General features: G+C 41.9%; 1 protein-coding gene across 1 annotated transcript; it reads right to left on the minus strand.

Moving 5' to 3' along the window:
- Nucleotides 1–1,937: 1,937 nt before the first annotated feature.
- On the minus strand, nt 1,938–7,436 carry csrnp3 (cysteine-serine-rich nuclear protein 3; the record flags this gene model as incomplete). Its single annotated transcript, XM_080497913.1, has 4 exons — nt 1,938–3,059; nt 3,159–3,455; nt 4,196–4,455; nt 7,274–7,436. 4 exons carry the CDS (start codon nt 7,434–7,436, stop codon nt 1,938–1,940), a joined length of 1,842 nt encoding a protein of 613 aa, XP_080354039.1.
- Between the last annotated feature and the right edge of the window lie 10,050 nt (nt 7,437–17,486).

Consider the following 17,486-nt stretch of genomic DNA (forward strand, 5'->3'; position numbering starts at 1 on the left):
CAGAATTAAATAAATCAGGCACATGAAGCTTTACAACTCACAACCAGCATGGAACTAAAGACAATTCTTTCTTTTTTTTTTTTTAAGATAGTGAAGCAATTTACTCAATACAGACTTTTAGTAAACCACAATAAATACACATTTCAATATATCATTCATAATAAATACTGAAAAAAACAAATACAGGATTCCTAACTGGATGCAGTGTTATTATACGTAGCCTTCCCACACAGAATGCTTTGGCACAATTATTCTGTACTATACGGGCTATAGTGAAGCCACTGATTGCCTGGAAGCAGTCCGCGCACAACCTCGACCACCAAAGTGCCATAAGAGGTCACAACGGAGCCACCAAAAATCCCAGTAGTTAAACCGTCTGATTATAATGAAGTTGCAGATATTTGCAAGCTTGAAAGAGGGGCTGTTTTCTGAATTCATGCAGAAGCAAAGAGCTCAAGGTAAAGAACTTCAGTACAACAGTAGTAGTATTCACAAAATTATTGCAGTCCCTCATTTGCTGAGCTTCAAGTTTGCCTTTCAGTAATTTTATAAATATGCATTAAAATGTTATTTACACATTTTTGGTAAACAATTGCTTTTCACATCTGGCTGTCAAGTCATTTTGATGGCTTACAGAACTCATACTGTCTAACTTTACACTGCTTCTAGGTAAAATCACATTGGGAGGGGGCTTTGATTGTCAACCTTGAAAATCTGTTTACCCCATATACAATTACTAAAACTGGCATATTCTTTAACAAACTCACTGGTGCTTTGAAAACAAATGTTAAGTGCTACAGCAGTCGATTAAAGGCTATCTTAGTCCACTTTGTTGAGGTTTTTTCCTCAAGCGAGGCATGTGTGTTAATGAGCGCGTGCATTTCAACAAAGCAAAATCAACGTCTCTCTGGGATCAACATCTTGGATGTTAAAAAGTGGAGTGCATATTACACTGCATTCAAAATCAGAAATCCAATAACCAGCACTGACAAATTGTTTGAATCAATGTTTTCTCTTCAGCGACGTTACATTTCATGTTCAACCATGTCTGCCGATTGTATGATAATCATATGGTTCTGTCATCTCTGAGCTTCTCATAAATATATCCCTGTATTAATGAAGTGCTTCAGAGAATAAATCTTTCCGCTGACACATGCTAATTATGAGGGGGGGGGGCACGTTTTTATAACCAACTGCATGCCACTGGACCCCTACACATCAGTGCAAAAGGCTGTAAATTGATTTCGACATGTCCATTGATATTCTAAATGTACAAATAAGTCTCAGGCTTTTTCCTCATGCTTTTCAAACCATAGAAAAGCATGTAATCGTGACAAAAAGAAGAAGAAAAATGAGCATTATGTATCGAACACATTAGTCATATAAAACAGTGGCAATCTTTTTCCCAAATGTCACTAAGATTCCCAAAACAGCATGCGTATTGTTATCAAAACATTTACAATATATAAGTATACACAGAATCCAGAAACAATAAATAACTGACAATAAACCTTTTCTTTTTTTTTTTTTTGCACATTTGACACATACAATAGACATAAAAAAGTTCCATCTACGGTACAATATCTGCTTAAAACTAGAACTTTACATCTGAAATTACAGGATACATTGCACATCATGACATAAACTATGTTTCAATGTTTCAGTTCAGCCAGTCTTCTTTGCAGTTTAACACTTGCCGTCGTGGAGAAACCTTAAGAGAAAATGGTTCCTCAAAACCCTTTTCTTCATGAACCTATGGCTTCATAGTTACAGATGAAAACACATGTCAGTGCTGCAAATTGCTTTGAAATTTAAGGTCAGATGATGCAAAATAAATACAAAATAAGAAGGCCATATCCATATTCTCCTAAGACACCACTAAGTTAGGCTCAAGTAAACACGTAGTAAAGAAAGAACACTTTAAAAAGTGAGGCTCACTAAATGGCTGTGACCTCGGGGCAATGGTCTGGTAAAGGGAGGTTCTTAGTATTGTTTGCTAGTAAGGTCAGGTCAGAATGTCCATTAAGACTCGATACCTGCGGGGGCTCATCAGCCGTCATACATGAGGTGTGACTGCTGTAGGAATCCTGCTTGTTATTGTTCAGGTAGTTTTGAAACTGTGTCTGGTTGCGGTTCTCCGGCTGCTCAGCAAATGCCGCTTTGGACGAGATCTTCTGATCGGGTGCAAAGCAGGTCAGAGGGGTGGAAGGAGCCCCACTGCTCAGGGTAAAGTGATGACTGGCTGTGTATTGTTCCTCAGCCTGATTCGAGTAGTCTGTGTACTGCTCAGCAGACACACTGAATGGTCCCTGGGCCACGCTGCCGTTGGTCGTGTTCACTGGGTCGTGGAATGCTAAGGCTTCCCTGTAGGGTTCACTGGCTTGGGAGATTTGGCCATTGGAGATGGCGCCGGAGCTCCCCAGCTGATAGTACTCAGCTGGGGAAGAGTTCATTAGATAAGTGTTTCCGTTCATGTGGCCATCACGCGCTCCGGACTCATTACTGTAGCACAGCACAGACGACACCTCCGGATGAGAACCTGGTGGCGTCGGCATGCCGTCGTCGAAGTTCTCGGGCTTCTCCCCGTCCTCGTCTCCCTCCTCGTCCTCAGAGTCGCTGTTGGCGAGGCTCTGCGTGCTGGAGTCGGACAGCCCGCTGCAAACACTGCTGCTGTCCTCCTCGTCCTCGTCCTCGTCATCGTTCTCTTCTTCCTCCTCCTCATCATCCTCGTCCTCTTCCTCGTCTTCGTCATCCAGGGGCTCCTCTATCTCCTCTGGGGCTTGCAGGTGCATGCTGGCCGTGGGTACGGCGTCCGACAGAGAGTACTCCAACCGGTGTTGTGACTGAGCGAAAGGATTTCCGCCTCCCAGGTCATTAGTTTCACTATGGTAACCGTTGGTCGGGGACGGCTGCTGCTGCTCACGACTCTTCTCCAGCTCCAGCTTCATTATTGTGTGCAAAAAATGGGTTCGAACGCGAATGGGATTAAACTCCACTCTTCCCGTTGAATTGCTGCAACCTTCTTTTGTACAGCCGCATGGAAACGACATACGGTCCACCTAAAAAAACACACAAAAAATCCAGACATTAACACTCTTCTGACCCCTCATCCTGTCGGTTCACAGCCAGGTAAAGGGTTTGAGTGTCGAGGGGTTTACCTGGCACTTGATTCCTGCGATGCTGCAGGCGCAGGTCTCTGGGTCGCAGAAAACTCTGCAATCACAGCCACAGTCCTCCCTGGACATTCGAATGGCCCGAAGTTCGTGTTTCTCATCCACGTCTATCTTCTTCACCCCAGAGGTACGCAGCAGTGCCCGGCGCTTTTTAGTGGTAAGAGGCTGTAAAAAGAAGTACTCGTCTACCTCGGTGTTGTCCAGGTCGATGTCGTCGTCAGAAATGTCCTCGGCCGTGAGCGTGTTGGCCTCGTCGGACTCCACTGTGCCATTCTTAGTGAGCTGAGACAAGATGAGGGGGAAAAAAACAAACAAAAACACAAAGTATTTTTACACAAATACTGGTGACCAAGACCTATAAGGAATATTGCTTTACTGCGAGACGTCATCTCAAGTTATGAACACAGAGACACCTTGATGATGTGCAGAAGCACTATGTAAAAGGCCCACTTAATTGTATGTTTACAAATTAGGATTAGATTAGATTTACCAGTTGCTTCTTCAATAAATTGCTGTATCATTTTACTGGTTAAGGCAGGTAAAAGCCAGTAATTATTTGAAAGAGCAACTCCCCGAGAATGTCATAATTTCTTATTTGCTCATTAAGTTCAGATCAGATATGGGCTATAGGTGGCTGTATGTGGACCTCATCTCCATTCTGTGCGGCTTGCTGACCAACGTCCACAAATCAGTAAATCATCGGTTTCACAAATGATGGAGGAATGTTAGTTCAACCAAATTCTAACCAGATGTCGATTGCAATTAGTTAATAATTCATGAAATAGTAGCAATGAGTCAAAATTTTAGCAACAAAACAGCTGAGGCAAACTACCAACAAGCAGACAAGTCTACTAAGACAAGGTAATGATTATATAATGCTGCACATACGAGTAACGTGTACAGTCAGACGTCTTTCATATTCTGTCAGGAAGACCGAGCTCACTTAGGATTAATCAAACAGGGATTTTCTTTCAACATTCCCACACATCCACAACACAAAAAGAAGCTTCTTTTTTTTTTACCTTCAGTTTGATTGAGTTGAGCTTCTCCTCCTTCAAGTGGTCTCTGAGCATGTCTCTGTGGATCCGCTCCTGCTCCAGGGCAAACTCACCCAGGGAGTACTGCCTGACCCAGCTGTGCCTATTGGACATGCCCAGTGTGCTGCCACCCTGGCTGGGCACGCTGGTGAAGCCCTGCCGCCGGCCGAAGTAGTAAACCGTCACCTTCTCAAAATGCACCCGCCTGGTCCGCAGGCGCTTCTCTCTCTTCAGTATGGAGTCAGCTGCAAAGAAAGATGGAAATGTTAAAGAAAAAAATTTTTGAAAAAAAAAAAAAAAGAAGACTCACACCACATGATTGCCATTTTTGTTGTAAAGTGTTTCTGACAATACATTCATCTCATGTAGGATGAATTAAAGCCCCACAACCAATTCGCCACGTCAAGTGCACTTAGAGTACTGTTGATTTTCCTCTCTAACATTTATATGTTCTTTTATGTTGGAGTACAACACTTTTATAGCCATGTAAAGCCTGTTAAGATAAATGACATTCTGCAGCGAGTGAGGAGTACAGTTTTATATTGTCCTTAAATGCCAGGAAAAAAAAAAGAAAAGAAGAGAAAATCTTCTCTTGTCAGCTTTACAGCCGGCTCCAGCATATCTTTTTTGGTAAGGTTCTCTGCATTTCTGTGAGCTTCGGCTTGGCATGCTCGTCCTCAGTGTGTCTTTTTAAGGAGAGCAGCTCTGTAAGGGGGAGGTGCAAAGAGGAGGGCAACATTGGAGCATAAATAATCCCCTGCCTGGCCCAGAGATGAGGAGTGTGGGTTCAGGGAAGCGGTGCCCCCCTCCCAATCAGACAGACAGGACAAATAGAAACCATCTGGTTCCAGCAGCCCTCCTCCCCATGCATAGGGGACAATGCATTTCATTACAGATGTAGAGCTCTCAGGCTGAAGGCACTGAGCAGAGCCGAGTTTCATTATCTACAAAAAGAAATGAGAAACAGCTTGCTTCAGGTGTCAAAACAATTAACAGCAGCAAAGGGCGGGGTAATCAGCTTTCTATATAAGAGCCTATATGAAAAAAAATACCCAACATCTTACAGGTTTTTTTGTTGTTGTTTTTTTTAAACTCATGCTTTTACCCTTTAAAGGCTTCAAGACCCTGACAAGCTCTGAGAAAGAAAAACTGAAAACAAACACATTACACATGTCTTCCTCACCTCAACACCACAACAAGGAATGTAAAGTAAAGCCGCTCAGGACTCCACCGTTTTATCTGTCAGTCTCTACATGCACACGTCCCTTCACAGGAGTCGCCTCCCTCAGCCGCTAGCTGACCTCCTGCAGGCCCCGGCTACCAGCGGCTGCAGCTGCAGCTCACACCGAGGCCAAGTGCAGCCTCCAGGGACGGAAAACACTTATGTCTCGAAAGCTTTATCGCCGCTTTCAAGGAGGCCCTGTCACCAGTCTGCGCGTCATTCACACAATCTGCATCTCTGCATCATTACTACGTACATTGAGAGTTGACGCTGTGCTGAACTCGACTGGAACAATTTAAATGACAAAATGTCAGATGGCATTTGTGTGAAATGTGTTCAGTTTCTTCCATAAAAAACATTTAAAAAAACATGTCATTTAGATTTTACTTAAGTATCAGAATGTGTTAGTGTGATGAATAACTATTAGAAATAATCTTTTTCACTCATGTTCACTTTCATATAAACTCTTAAAATGAGCCACTTATCACTTTTTTGCCATTTTAATCTTTAGAACCTGTAGAGGACACATGATGTGTGTCTCATTTATCTTCCATTACAACTGAATTCCCCCATTAAAAGTCACCTCAGGCCAAAAATTATTAGGGAAACTTTCATAAATGTAAATTCATAATTCAAAGTGGAACCAGAATATTCCGTCGTGACTTTTGTCTTTACAAATCAAATTTCTGATGTGTGTAATTATTGCTTCATTTAAATCATCTTTTAACAACTCCCCTCACACATACACATTTTTTTTTCCCTGTGAAGATATTATAAATGCATTATATATAGATCACTTCACACATTAGCCTGACCCTCGTATTTTTGTTTTTCATTTATTTTTTGTTGGCAGACATAAATAAAAGCTGAGTAAAATACAATTAAAACCTACAGTATGCCAACAATAATAATGAAATGCATTAATGTGCTGAGAGGGAGCCATTTTTAGGTAGAATAACTTGGATTCTGTAAGACTGTACGAGGTAAGTGGGCAAGGTCAGCTTTTATTTTAGCAGTCTCATAATGTTCAAATCTAAAAGCCGATATATTTGACTCACTTGAAAAGGACCTAACCTTTTCACCTTTTAACTGGATTAATTATGGTGGTTTATTGTGGCATGTGTTGGCTTATGAGAATATTTGCTGCTCTTCCATGTTCAATGAGCTTCAGCCGTGTGCAGTTGTTTTACTAGAATGAGACATTGAAGATATACCACATTGACTGCTTCTAAATAATTAATCACCCTTAGTTGCTGCACTAGCCTTTGCCCACCATGCATCAACTAGAAATACGTCTAGTCTATTTTTCAAACAGCGCTATTTAATTAAAGAAGTTATATAAGCAGATATTTTGGTTCAGACAACAGGCTTGTGTTTCGCTGCTCATTGCTCTTAGAGAGCTCTACATCTACACGTACAGTGCCAGCAGTGTTTCACACACAGCTTGAGACGGTGCATCCACTCATTCATCTGGCTGTGCCTGTATACTGATACTGTTCCTAATGAGGGAGGCTGCCAGTGCATGTTTCCCCTTTATTACAACACTAGACTCTTAGCATCACTCAGCCTCCTCTCCTCTCGAAGGCACAGTCGCCTCTGTATATTCATGTTGTACTTCCTTATCAACAGACATGCAGATTTGTTTCCTTTGACCTGCATCCTGCTCCCACATATTCAGTCTGGCTCTGAGTGCTCGGCCCATCTTGATTAAAAACATTTTTTTTCCCTGTGCTTTCGCTTTGTTTTCCTGGAGATGAAATGATGACATTAATCTTATTGTCAATAGCGCACACTTGACACACTGAGCACTATGCATGAATTTAAGTGACAGAGGCACTCACGGGTGAAAGGGCCCGAGGCGGAGGGGTTGACACTGTCGCTGCTATCCCCACTCTCACTGCAGGAGACCTCATCATCAGACTCCCGCACGGAGGAGCATGGGGAGGAGGAGGCTTCCACCTCCTCAAATTTCCTCTTCAGTATTCCACTCATGGCCCGCCGCATCTGCACCTGAAAACGGAAGACAGCAGAGGGGCCACACATTATTTAATATCCAGGTTAGGACCTCCATAGTCCTCAACACACTTAATTAGCAGTGGCTCCCTCCTCCCCCAACGCCCACCACAACCACCACCACTGTCACTCTTGCACACTGTCTGCTGCCCCGGCTCCCAGGCGCTCCCCGGGCCATTGATCACCTTGGCACAAAGAAGTGGAGAGGAGAAGGAAGGAGAAGGCTGCTAATTACATACTACGTCTGGCTCACAGAAAGTTAATTCTACTGTCTTTGATTGAGCAGCTGAAGGAGAAGAGAGACTAGACCGACTCGTCCTGCTCTGTGACCTGTCATGGGGAAAATTATACACGATACGAACAGGTATAATCCACATGTCTGATGATTAAATCCAATTCCTGCATCATCTAACAGGCAGAAAAATGATAATACACTGGCTTATAACTTATTAAACAGAAATAATAATAAAAGAAAAAGAAATACAACAGAGGACAAATAGCATTGTGACAGATATCCAGTACCTGTAATGATCTTATGTTAAGTCGGATATGATACAGTAAACTGGTTTTGTCAAAATTAAAATCAAATTACGATTATAAAACATCAATGGGTGGTAGAAATATCATCACACTGATGCAGCATACTTTTCATTGACAGCTACCATAGTGATGAAAATTTGAACAGCAGCTCAGGGCGCAGCAATGTTATGCACACTTCACTAAAAAAAGAAAAAAGGATGTGCATATTGCTCCAGCTAAATGTTGGTAGTTTGCTCTTCTCATGGAGGTTGTTGTAACAGAAGTGTTAGAGACCACTTCAATGTCAATTGAGAGGGTCCATTAACTCTGTCTGACTGATGATGCAATTAGAGAAATAAACAAGAACAAGCTCATCAGTCAAATACTCTACACTAATTGCTGTTACACTGAAACTGGCTCTAATACAAACCGCAGCACAACTACCAAACAGTAAATCATTTTGAATACTGCTTTTTTCCCCCCCCTCACTGTCAATAATTTCCTGCTGCCACTCAACACGCAATCAAATGTATTATTAGAGGAATTGTTTCTAATATCAGAGGATGACATAGTAAAGATGGTATACATTTGACTGCAGAGCCTTGCTTCCCAGTTTTTAAAAGCAGTTGCTGGAACATGTAATGTCACAATTAGAAATAAGAACAAAAACAGTCCTGCAGTTGCACAGCACGGATTGCAATGACTGGCAGCTTTTCCCTCGTTGCTTTCTATCTCAGAACCTGGATTCAGTAAAGACAGCGTGCGTCTTCACCCAGTCCCACTCTGTCTATCTGCCAGAGCAGCTTGTGGGGGTGTTCCATTCACAGACAGCCACAGCGTTTCATCTGGGCTCTGCTATCAAGTCATTACAGATGCAAATGCTGCCTGAGAGACACGCTGCCTGAAAAAGAGGTGCAACCCAGAGAGGACTAGTGCTGCCAGCAAGAGGGTCATTATTCTCAGGAGGCTGTGCTTGTTCAGTGCAGTGACACGGCATCGCCAGCATTTGGAGAACCTCCAGAGTCAACAACTCCACCTACAACTGAGGAATGTGAGGCATCCTCCATCTGGGAGCAAGTGGAGGAGAGAGGAGTCACTCAGGGTAACCTCACTGAAATGAAAGAATGTCATTTGTCAGAATCTGCAAGAGAAAAAAGAGGCTGCACCCTGATCTTAGTCAAACCAACAAGAGAATTACCCCACAAGCAGTGGAAGATCAATGTACTCTCTACTGAAGAAACTTGACATAAAAAACTAACTAAATAAAGAATAACATAATTCTGATTTAAGAGATTGGAAATTGCAAAGAACCCTGATGCCACTGATAAAGAGAATTATTTCACAGCGCATGTTATAGAACAGGAGTGGAAATTTCCACCCAAAAAATGACCTGAGCAATTTTATCCCATTTCCTAGTGAGGGTCCTCATCAGAGACCATTGTTGAAAACATTATTCGTATGTTTAGCCCTCAGCTGATGCTGCACTAAGCTTTGATACCAAAAGTGGTTTCCATGGAGATTCTAATGTACTCTCACAACTAGTGCTTTCCCATATGGCAGTGAGTCCCGTGAAGCATACTGTGTATGGGGAATGATCACAATAACACACTAATGTTAGGCCAGATTGAGCTAATATCTTAAAGGGAAGCAGATTTTCACAGAATGAAGCACTACCAGGTCATCTGCATCCCTTTATGAAAAGTTCAAATCCAGCCACTAAATGGGCATTACATCACAAACCACAGAGCTGTGGGTAATCTCGGGTGAACCTCCCTCATCATGGCTAAATAAAAAACACAGATTGATGCTCGTCTCCAACAGCTCTTTCTTTGTCTTCATTGTTGCCTCACCACTAATCACGGCTGGGCAACATACACTATGTTACAAGGGAGAAAATCCCAGAGAAAATAATGCAGCAAAAGCTAGCTTGGAAAGCCCCTCCCTGTGTTTGCCTCTGTGTGCACACATACATCAGCTGTGGAAACCAACTCTTCTCTTTAATCAACTGTGCTCACGGAGCTGGAGCACGCTTGCATTAGGCAGACAATTATTTTCCTCTCGTCATTCACAAGATTCCCTCAATCACAGTAAACCCATCTGACAACACGAGGCTCAAAACACTCATCCCAAGTGATGCCAACAAGCCGATGGCATCTGGAGCAAGTCATGACACATCAGTCCTACAGTGACCAGTGTGTGTGTGTGTGTGTGTGTGTGTGTGTGTGTGTGTGTGTGTGTGTGTGTGTGTGTGTGTGTGTGTGTGTGTGTGTGTGTGTGTGTGTGTGTGTGCGCCCTCACAGTAACGACTGACCTGTATCCACTGGCAGAATGTGACTCCTTTCACCTCTTCTCACAACAATACAGCCACCCAATCACAAACGTGGCTATTCAAAAAAGGTGAAACATGATGAATGAAGAGATTCCCATTTTGTTTCAGTCCATTGACTTGCACAGACCCCTGAGTTCCACGGGCATTGGGAAAAAAAAAGGTTGCAGGAGTGTATGTGTGTGTGTGAGAGAGACAGAGAGAGAGAGAGAGAGAGAGAGAGAGAGAGAGAGAGAGAGAGAGAGAGAGGAGAGAGGAGAGAGAGAGAGACTAGTAATTTTCCAGCTCTGACTGCACTGTCCGTACCATATGCTTTATTGTTGCAAGACGACAGTCTTTCTCACTTTACCTCCCTCTCTGTCACTGTGTTGCTCTCTCCCTCTCTCTCTCTCTCTCCCTCTCCTTCTCTTTGGCCACACAAAGGCTCATTAGCTGCAGCTGGCTGAAAGGCAGGAGCCTGACTGGAGCAGAGTGGAGCAGAGCTGAGACAGCCTGTGAGATCACATGGGTGGGATGTGAGAGAGAGAGAGAGAGAGAGAGCGAGAGGAGAGAGAGAGAGAGAGAGAGAGAGAGAGAGAGAGAGAGAGAGAGAGAGAGAGAGAGACAGAGAGAGAGAGAGACAGAGAGAGAGAGAGAGTCAGGCGTGCCTCTGCTCCTGCTGTCTGCAGATATTTTTACCAACATGAGCTGGGGAGGGGAGGGGGCAGGCAGGGGAGTGAGGAGGTGTAGTGGGGGAGAAAAGACAAAATGTTGAAGAAATTGATAAGGGAAGGTGGTGGTATATGGAAGATGTAGGGCCGCAGGAAAATAGGGTGATAGGGTATACCAGAAATGTTGGGAGGAGGGGGACTCAGAGGGGAATAGTGAGTGCGTGGGGAGGAGGAGGGGGGCTGAAATAGAGAAAGGCCAGAGATGAAATAGAAAAAGGGACAGATGCAATGCCAGAAACAACACTAAGAAAGAAAGCAGTGGCTGAGAGAATAAAAGCACCAAAATAACAGCCCAACTTAAAGGCACAACACATGTAAGTAAATATCTGACACAGCCTCGAAAAATCTGCCTGGAAATGTTTCTGTGAAGACACCGTCTACCTGGAAGAGGCTGACTAGTAAATATCAACATTACCTCGCTCGTCCACAGGAAATAGGATCTGTCAGGCCTCTAGTAAATATGCTCACAACACTTCCTATGGCAGGAAGTTCTGCTGAAGAGTTAGTGGAGGCTCGGCTTGTGTAGTCAAACGGCCATGATATCATTCTTGCACTCAATTGGATCGTATGTCAACATAAAAGGTCCTGTGCTTCCTCTCGCAGGATGGCTTTAAGCCTGGAGGCTTGTTTTCAAAGCTCGATCACAGTCATTAGAAACAAATGACACCGTCTGTGCACAAATGGAGCATATAAAAACATTACACATTAAAATTGCGACAAGGACACAAAACGCGTGATGAGAAGTGGTGACTTAATACAGTTTCGTCCAAAGACATCCCTCAAAACACTACACATTCATATTTCGTATTTCTAAGCAGCCATTATAGAGATTGACAGATTCAAATATAATGATTAGCACTGTTTCTTTGTTCTCGAAGACTACTTTTAGTTGCCACTGCAACGTTATGCATCCTCACCAGTGGCCTCACTGAACCTCAGCTCTACAGCACTGCACTCCTCCTCCTCCTCCTCCTCCTTTATCTCCGTCTCCTCTTCCTCACACAACCTCTCTCTTGTATACTTTACATCACAGTTAAGCCAGAGAGACACATTACAAAGCAGAAACGCATCCAGTCCATCTTGTGTCTTCGTAAATCCGTATGAATTTTAAACAGCTTTTTGCAAAACACATCTCAACAGCACGGAGCACCTGTGCTCCACGTTGCTCTTAATTCTTTATTGTTCTTAATTTCATTCTTTCATCATTATTCTCAACTTTGAAGCAATTTGAGCTCCATTTCCACCAAACACATCTGCAAAAGTGTTAGTGGTAAAGGGTTTATATTCATTTATATCCCCTGTAAGTCATTAAGATTAATTTTGTACCATTGGAATGACTCCTGGGTTTGCACACAATGAAGCCAAAGCACAACTACTGACTTCACTCTGACAGTCTCTTCGAGAGATTTAATGACAGTTGGTCATTATGACTGAATCAGACGGAACAAAAGAACAAATAAGCATTTAAACACGACTGCAGCCCCTAGCAGACTCTACATAGAATCACAAGGGCTTGTTCAGTTTAATATAATCCAGTAAGATAGCACTCCAGTATGCTGTTGCATTGTATTCTGGAGCTACTGAATTGGTCTGGCTCGCTACACTGTAGCCCACCCACTTTAGTACAGCCTGCTCTGGTACCAGACGACGACAAAAAAATAGCATGTTCATATTCGATAATTCCAAAGAGGTTTAATGACTGTTCATCATAAGACATTTAAAATGTGTGTCTCACTCCACTTTTAATGTTACATGAAAAGGTTATGCTATGATTCTGTTACAGTGTGTTTCTGTCACCTATTGCCTGAGAAAATATACACAAAATATCAGGACTTAGATAGTATGCACGCCGAAGTATACAAAGTACAGAATGTGAGTGGAACAACAGAGAGAGCTACAGTACGTGCCCTATTGCAAAACGACTCGCCAAGCTAAAATTCTTCATTTACATATAGTTTAATTTGGGGCTTTTTATATTTTCCAAAGCATGTAAAATATAATTTCCCTGTCAAATAACATAATCTAGCAAGTACCCGATGTATACATTATCTTAAATTGAACCACTTCCACAGCATTACTACAAAATGTTTCTGTCGTATTCAGATAATGGCCTCCGATTTAGATCTGAATGTGTTTTGTTTCCCTGTTGTATTGCATTCATGCTGAATAGGCCACAAGATGGTGTAATGTTGGTCAGCTATCTCTACTTCTCTGTGGACCAATATATATTTTTAACGGCTCGTCTTTACAGTGTTGCACAAAAGGTTGACATCTCTTGTAATATTGCACTATAGTTTTTTTGATGCAACGTGAAATCTATACCATTACAGTGCAAAGATATGTGTGCTTCAGAATAGAAAGTAAATATCTATTAAAGTGCAACAGAAATGTTGCAACACAATACTGACGCGTATAAAGATAAAATAAAACCAAATAAAAACACCTACAGTTCTATTTATGTATGAAGATATCCACGTTTTTGTTGTGAAAACACACTTGTGTGCCTGCTTATATCTGCCAATCGGGATTGTGATTTAAAAAAGAAGAAGAAAAAAGTCATTGTATTTTAAGAACTGCTTGTTGAACTTTACTACCAAGCTCTGAATTTTAAGATGGCATTTATTAGGCAGGAGGCCAGCGAGCTGGATCCACTTCAAAATTCAATGGGTTTTTCCTTGGCCCAGGTTACACCCATCTATCAAGTTTCATAAAAAATAATGTGGCTGGGAGTTTCGCTGCAACGCTGAGAAACAAACATGCTCAAACAAAACTACATGCACGCACCACTTTTTGTTCAACCTAGTTGTTATCCTAATCACTTTCCCCAGATCTCTTGATGAAATGTGTTATTAGACAACCTGATTTGCATTCTTTTAATGATTTCCCAATGAACAACATCACACACACATTCTTCCCTATTACATAAAAATGCAGAACATAAGCTGCAGAGATGGCATTTGTTACACCATTACGCCAGTGACGGTGACCTATATTTGCTCTGACTTCAAGAGGCTTTCTTATCGCATTGAGGAAAATTGAAGACAGCAGGCAAAAATAAACAAAGGAATGTTTGCAAATAATATCATTTCATTTGTGCAACCATAGTATAATTGAGGTTATCTGTGGTGAAATAAAACACAACGAAAAAGATAAAAGAGGAGATTAATTTGTGTCGTTGTCCTTTAGACATTATAACACCAGCATGTTGAGGTAAAATAGCAACATTTTTAATCTGCGTTTATCGAGGGTTTTCAGTTATTTCACGCAAACATTAATCCGTCTGACTTCATGACAACATATCGGCAACTCTTTAGCTACATTGACCATGAATCACAACCTTTAATGAAAGAAACAAGACTGAACCAAGGATTAATCGCTGCACCCACCTTGTTTATCACCTTGAGCACAGTCGTTATCCCTCCAAACACCCTTTTCACAGTATGTTCAAATTTCATACAGACCAGATGGCAAGTTTATCTTTTTATTAGGTTATAGACCAGGTGTCTCCATCATGCATTCATCAGCCGGACACTGAGGTATCCAGATCAAAATGCCATCTGTCATCATTGAGGGGCAAGATCTGCAGAAGACCCTTTGTGCACTGTCACAGCCATGAGACAAGTAGACAGATCATAAACACAGTGAGTGGAAACAAGTATGTTTAGGCTGTAACGTTCCCTCACCAGTGGTTCACAGTTTGTCTCTCCTCCAAAGCCGATACTGGCACAGAAATACATCATCACATCAGCTATGCAAGCAGGGCCAAGTCCAAGTCCGTTCCCTGAGCCGCAGCCGCACACACAATCTCCACACCTTGCACACAGATCAGAGGAACCTCCTCAAATCAAGGACATCCCTTCAGAGAGAAATCCACAAATTTTGGTACAGTATACAAAAAACAACAATGCAGACTCAATTTGAGCCATAAGCAATCCAGGACAACAGCTTGAGTAGATTGAATGGTTAAAATGTGTTGGCATGGATACTCCATCACATGCTAACCAGCACACAGTTCTGCTTTTGAATGACAGAAAGAGCATGGAGAAATAGATATTTAATAAAAAAAAAAAGACCAGTATACCTTTTTGAAAACAATTTAAACTACTGGCCTGCTAAATCTGAGTGATTTATAACCAATATTGCAGAACATTTCTTTCACGTCACCATCATTTATACAACAAAAAAAACAAAAAAATCACTATTTTCATATTTTAGGTGAATGAAAAACTGCTATTAAGTTTCTTCAATGAAAGATGGATGTTTGAAAGCTATGATCTGAGGTGGTGCTCTGCTTCTTCCTATAAAAGCTGCTCAATGGGCATTTTGCTATTTGATGTTTTTTTTTTGTGGTTTGGGGCCAAAAAAGAGATCCCCTCCCTTGCCTGACAATTCATAACAAATCAGTGGGATAAAACAGATCATGAACATATCTTCTATAGATTTTGGGAGTTTTATTACAATGAATGGATAAAATGCTAATCACACAAAGGGATCATGTGAAGAGACGGGGAGAAAAGAGAAGGAGCGAGCGTAACACACGCCACCTGACTAGCAGGATACCAAAGATGAGAGTAGACAGTTTCTTGAAAATAACATCTGTCAGTAACAACCCTCCCTACATGCAGAAGAACACAACACTGTTGTTAGGATGTCAAACGTGTCATTTGATGAACAAATGCGCTGCAATCTCACCCATTCCAGAGGCTCCTTCTATCGAGGGAAATGATGCCGGACAGTTACTGTAACAATCAGCATCCAGCAAATCGGCTCTCAGAGTGGACACCAGCTGAGATGAGATGGTCACAAATTAATCTTGAGCAAGCATGACAAAACAAAACCCAAGAAATTCAAGCTTCACTCAAAGGTAAGTATGTTTAAAAAAAAAAACATGCATGTAAAAGTTTGCCTGTATTGCAATTGTTGCTTGTTTATGCTCCTGAAGTTGAGTTATTTCCAGGAGCAGTCCTGGAACGTCTTGTTAAGGCCGTGAATGACTGACGTCACATCGCAGGAGCACATGCGAATGACAACATTAGATTGGACTATTGGCTTATTAAGTCCAAAAATAACATGTGTGCTAACCACTATTTCACTCCCAAATGTCTGACGTAACTTCAGCGGAGGTTAATGAGTGACTCAGTCAGACCCACGCAGCGCTGACAGCTCAGCTTTCATGTCACACCAACACTACAGTGATACAACTATGCGCGAAATATTGAGAAAGAACCAACTGAGGGAGACTTTTACCAAGCAAGTACTTTTTATTTTTACTAAGCAGCAGGCTGAGGGTGGCTGACACCAACAATGATGCGGTGGGGGTGGATATAGAACATATGTGAATGGAAGTAGCTCAATTCTATTCAATTCAAGTGAGTGTGTGGTTATGTTTCATTGTCATTGTTCTGTGACTACCCAGATGCGCCCCTGCCTTCACCCACAGCCATCCAGAATCAGCGACCATGGATTCGTTAAAGCGGTATAAACGATGGATGGAAGTACTAATTGTGGAATGAGTCATGTGGGGTGTGTGCATGCGTCAGGATTTTCCTGCACTGAGAGCCTCCATTGGGTCCGCGGCAGTATGGTGTCAAGTATTTTGAAAACTGGACACAATTCCTGAAGACAAGAAATAGGATAGCAAAAACTAGACTGACAGGTAGCCAGAAATGTGATAAAAATAGACATAAAAAAAAAACTATTTACATTAAGGTTGGTGAGGGAACAATTTGTACATTGTTTTCTGCATGTGTCACTACATCATGGCAGTTTATTATAGTAGAGAAACTATGTTAGTCAATATGCCTTGTTTCTACAATTAAACAAAACAAAACACGCTTGTATATAAAAAAAATACTTTGGGGACATTTCCCAAAGCTAAAAATATTATCTTAAATGTACAGTATACAATTGGAAAATAATGTAAATATTGATCAACGTATATATGTTATCACATAGTTCATGGTAATATCAATAGATAGTGAGTGAATAAATAAAATATTTGCACTTTTCCAAAGACACAAGATTAACTGCTGAACGTGCATGTGCAGTGGGAAAAGGTGGAGCATGTATGGATCGATGGAAAATGTGCTTTCTTCTGCCGTCTGCGTACACCAAATGTCTTTGTCATTAAATATAGCTGACCACATCACAGCCTGCCAGCATTTCCACAGTGACGACACACACATTTATACAACTCAGACAGCGAGGCGGATCTCTTCATCTTAATTCTGTTTTTATTGAATTATTTCGTTTACTGCAAGTGGACTCTTCTTGGTCCACTAAAGGTGCATTCCAGTGAAATCCAATTGATGGAATCAAGAGAGCAAAGACAAACCCTGAAACCACAAAAGATTCTCGGCCATGCAGCCAGTCTGAGGTTGTGTTCTCATCCATCACTGGTGTCACACTCAGCCATAAACGGCAACCTTGAAAGAGAGAGAGCGAAAGCTTGGCAGCGAGAGAGAAATAAATAGATAGAGGCAGAGA

The sequence above is a fragment of the Blennius ocellaris genome (assembly GCF_963422515.1).
Source record: "Blennius ocellaris genome assembly, chromosome: 6".
NCBI lineage: Eukaryota > Metazoa > Chordata > Actinopteri > Blenniiformes > Blenniidae > Blennius > Blennius ocellaris.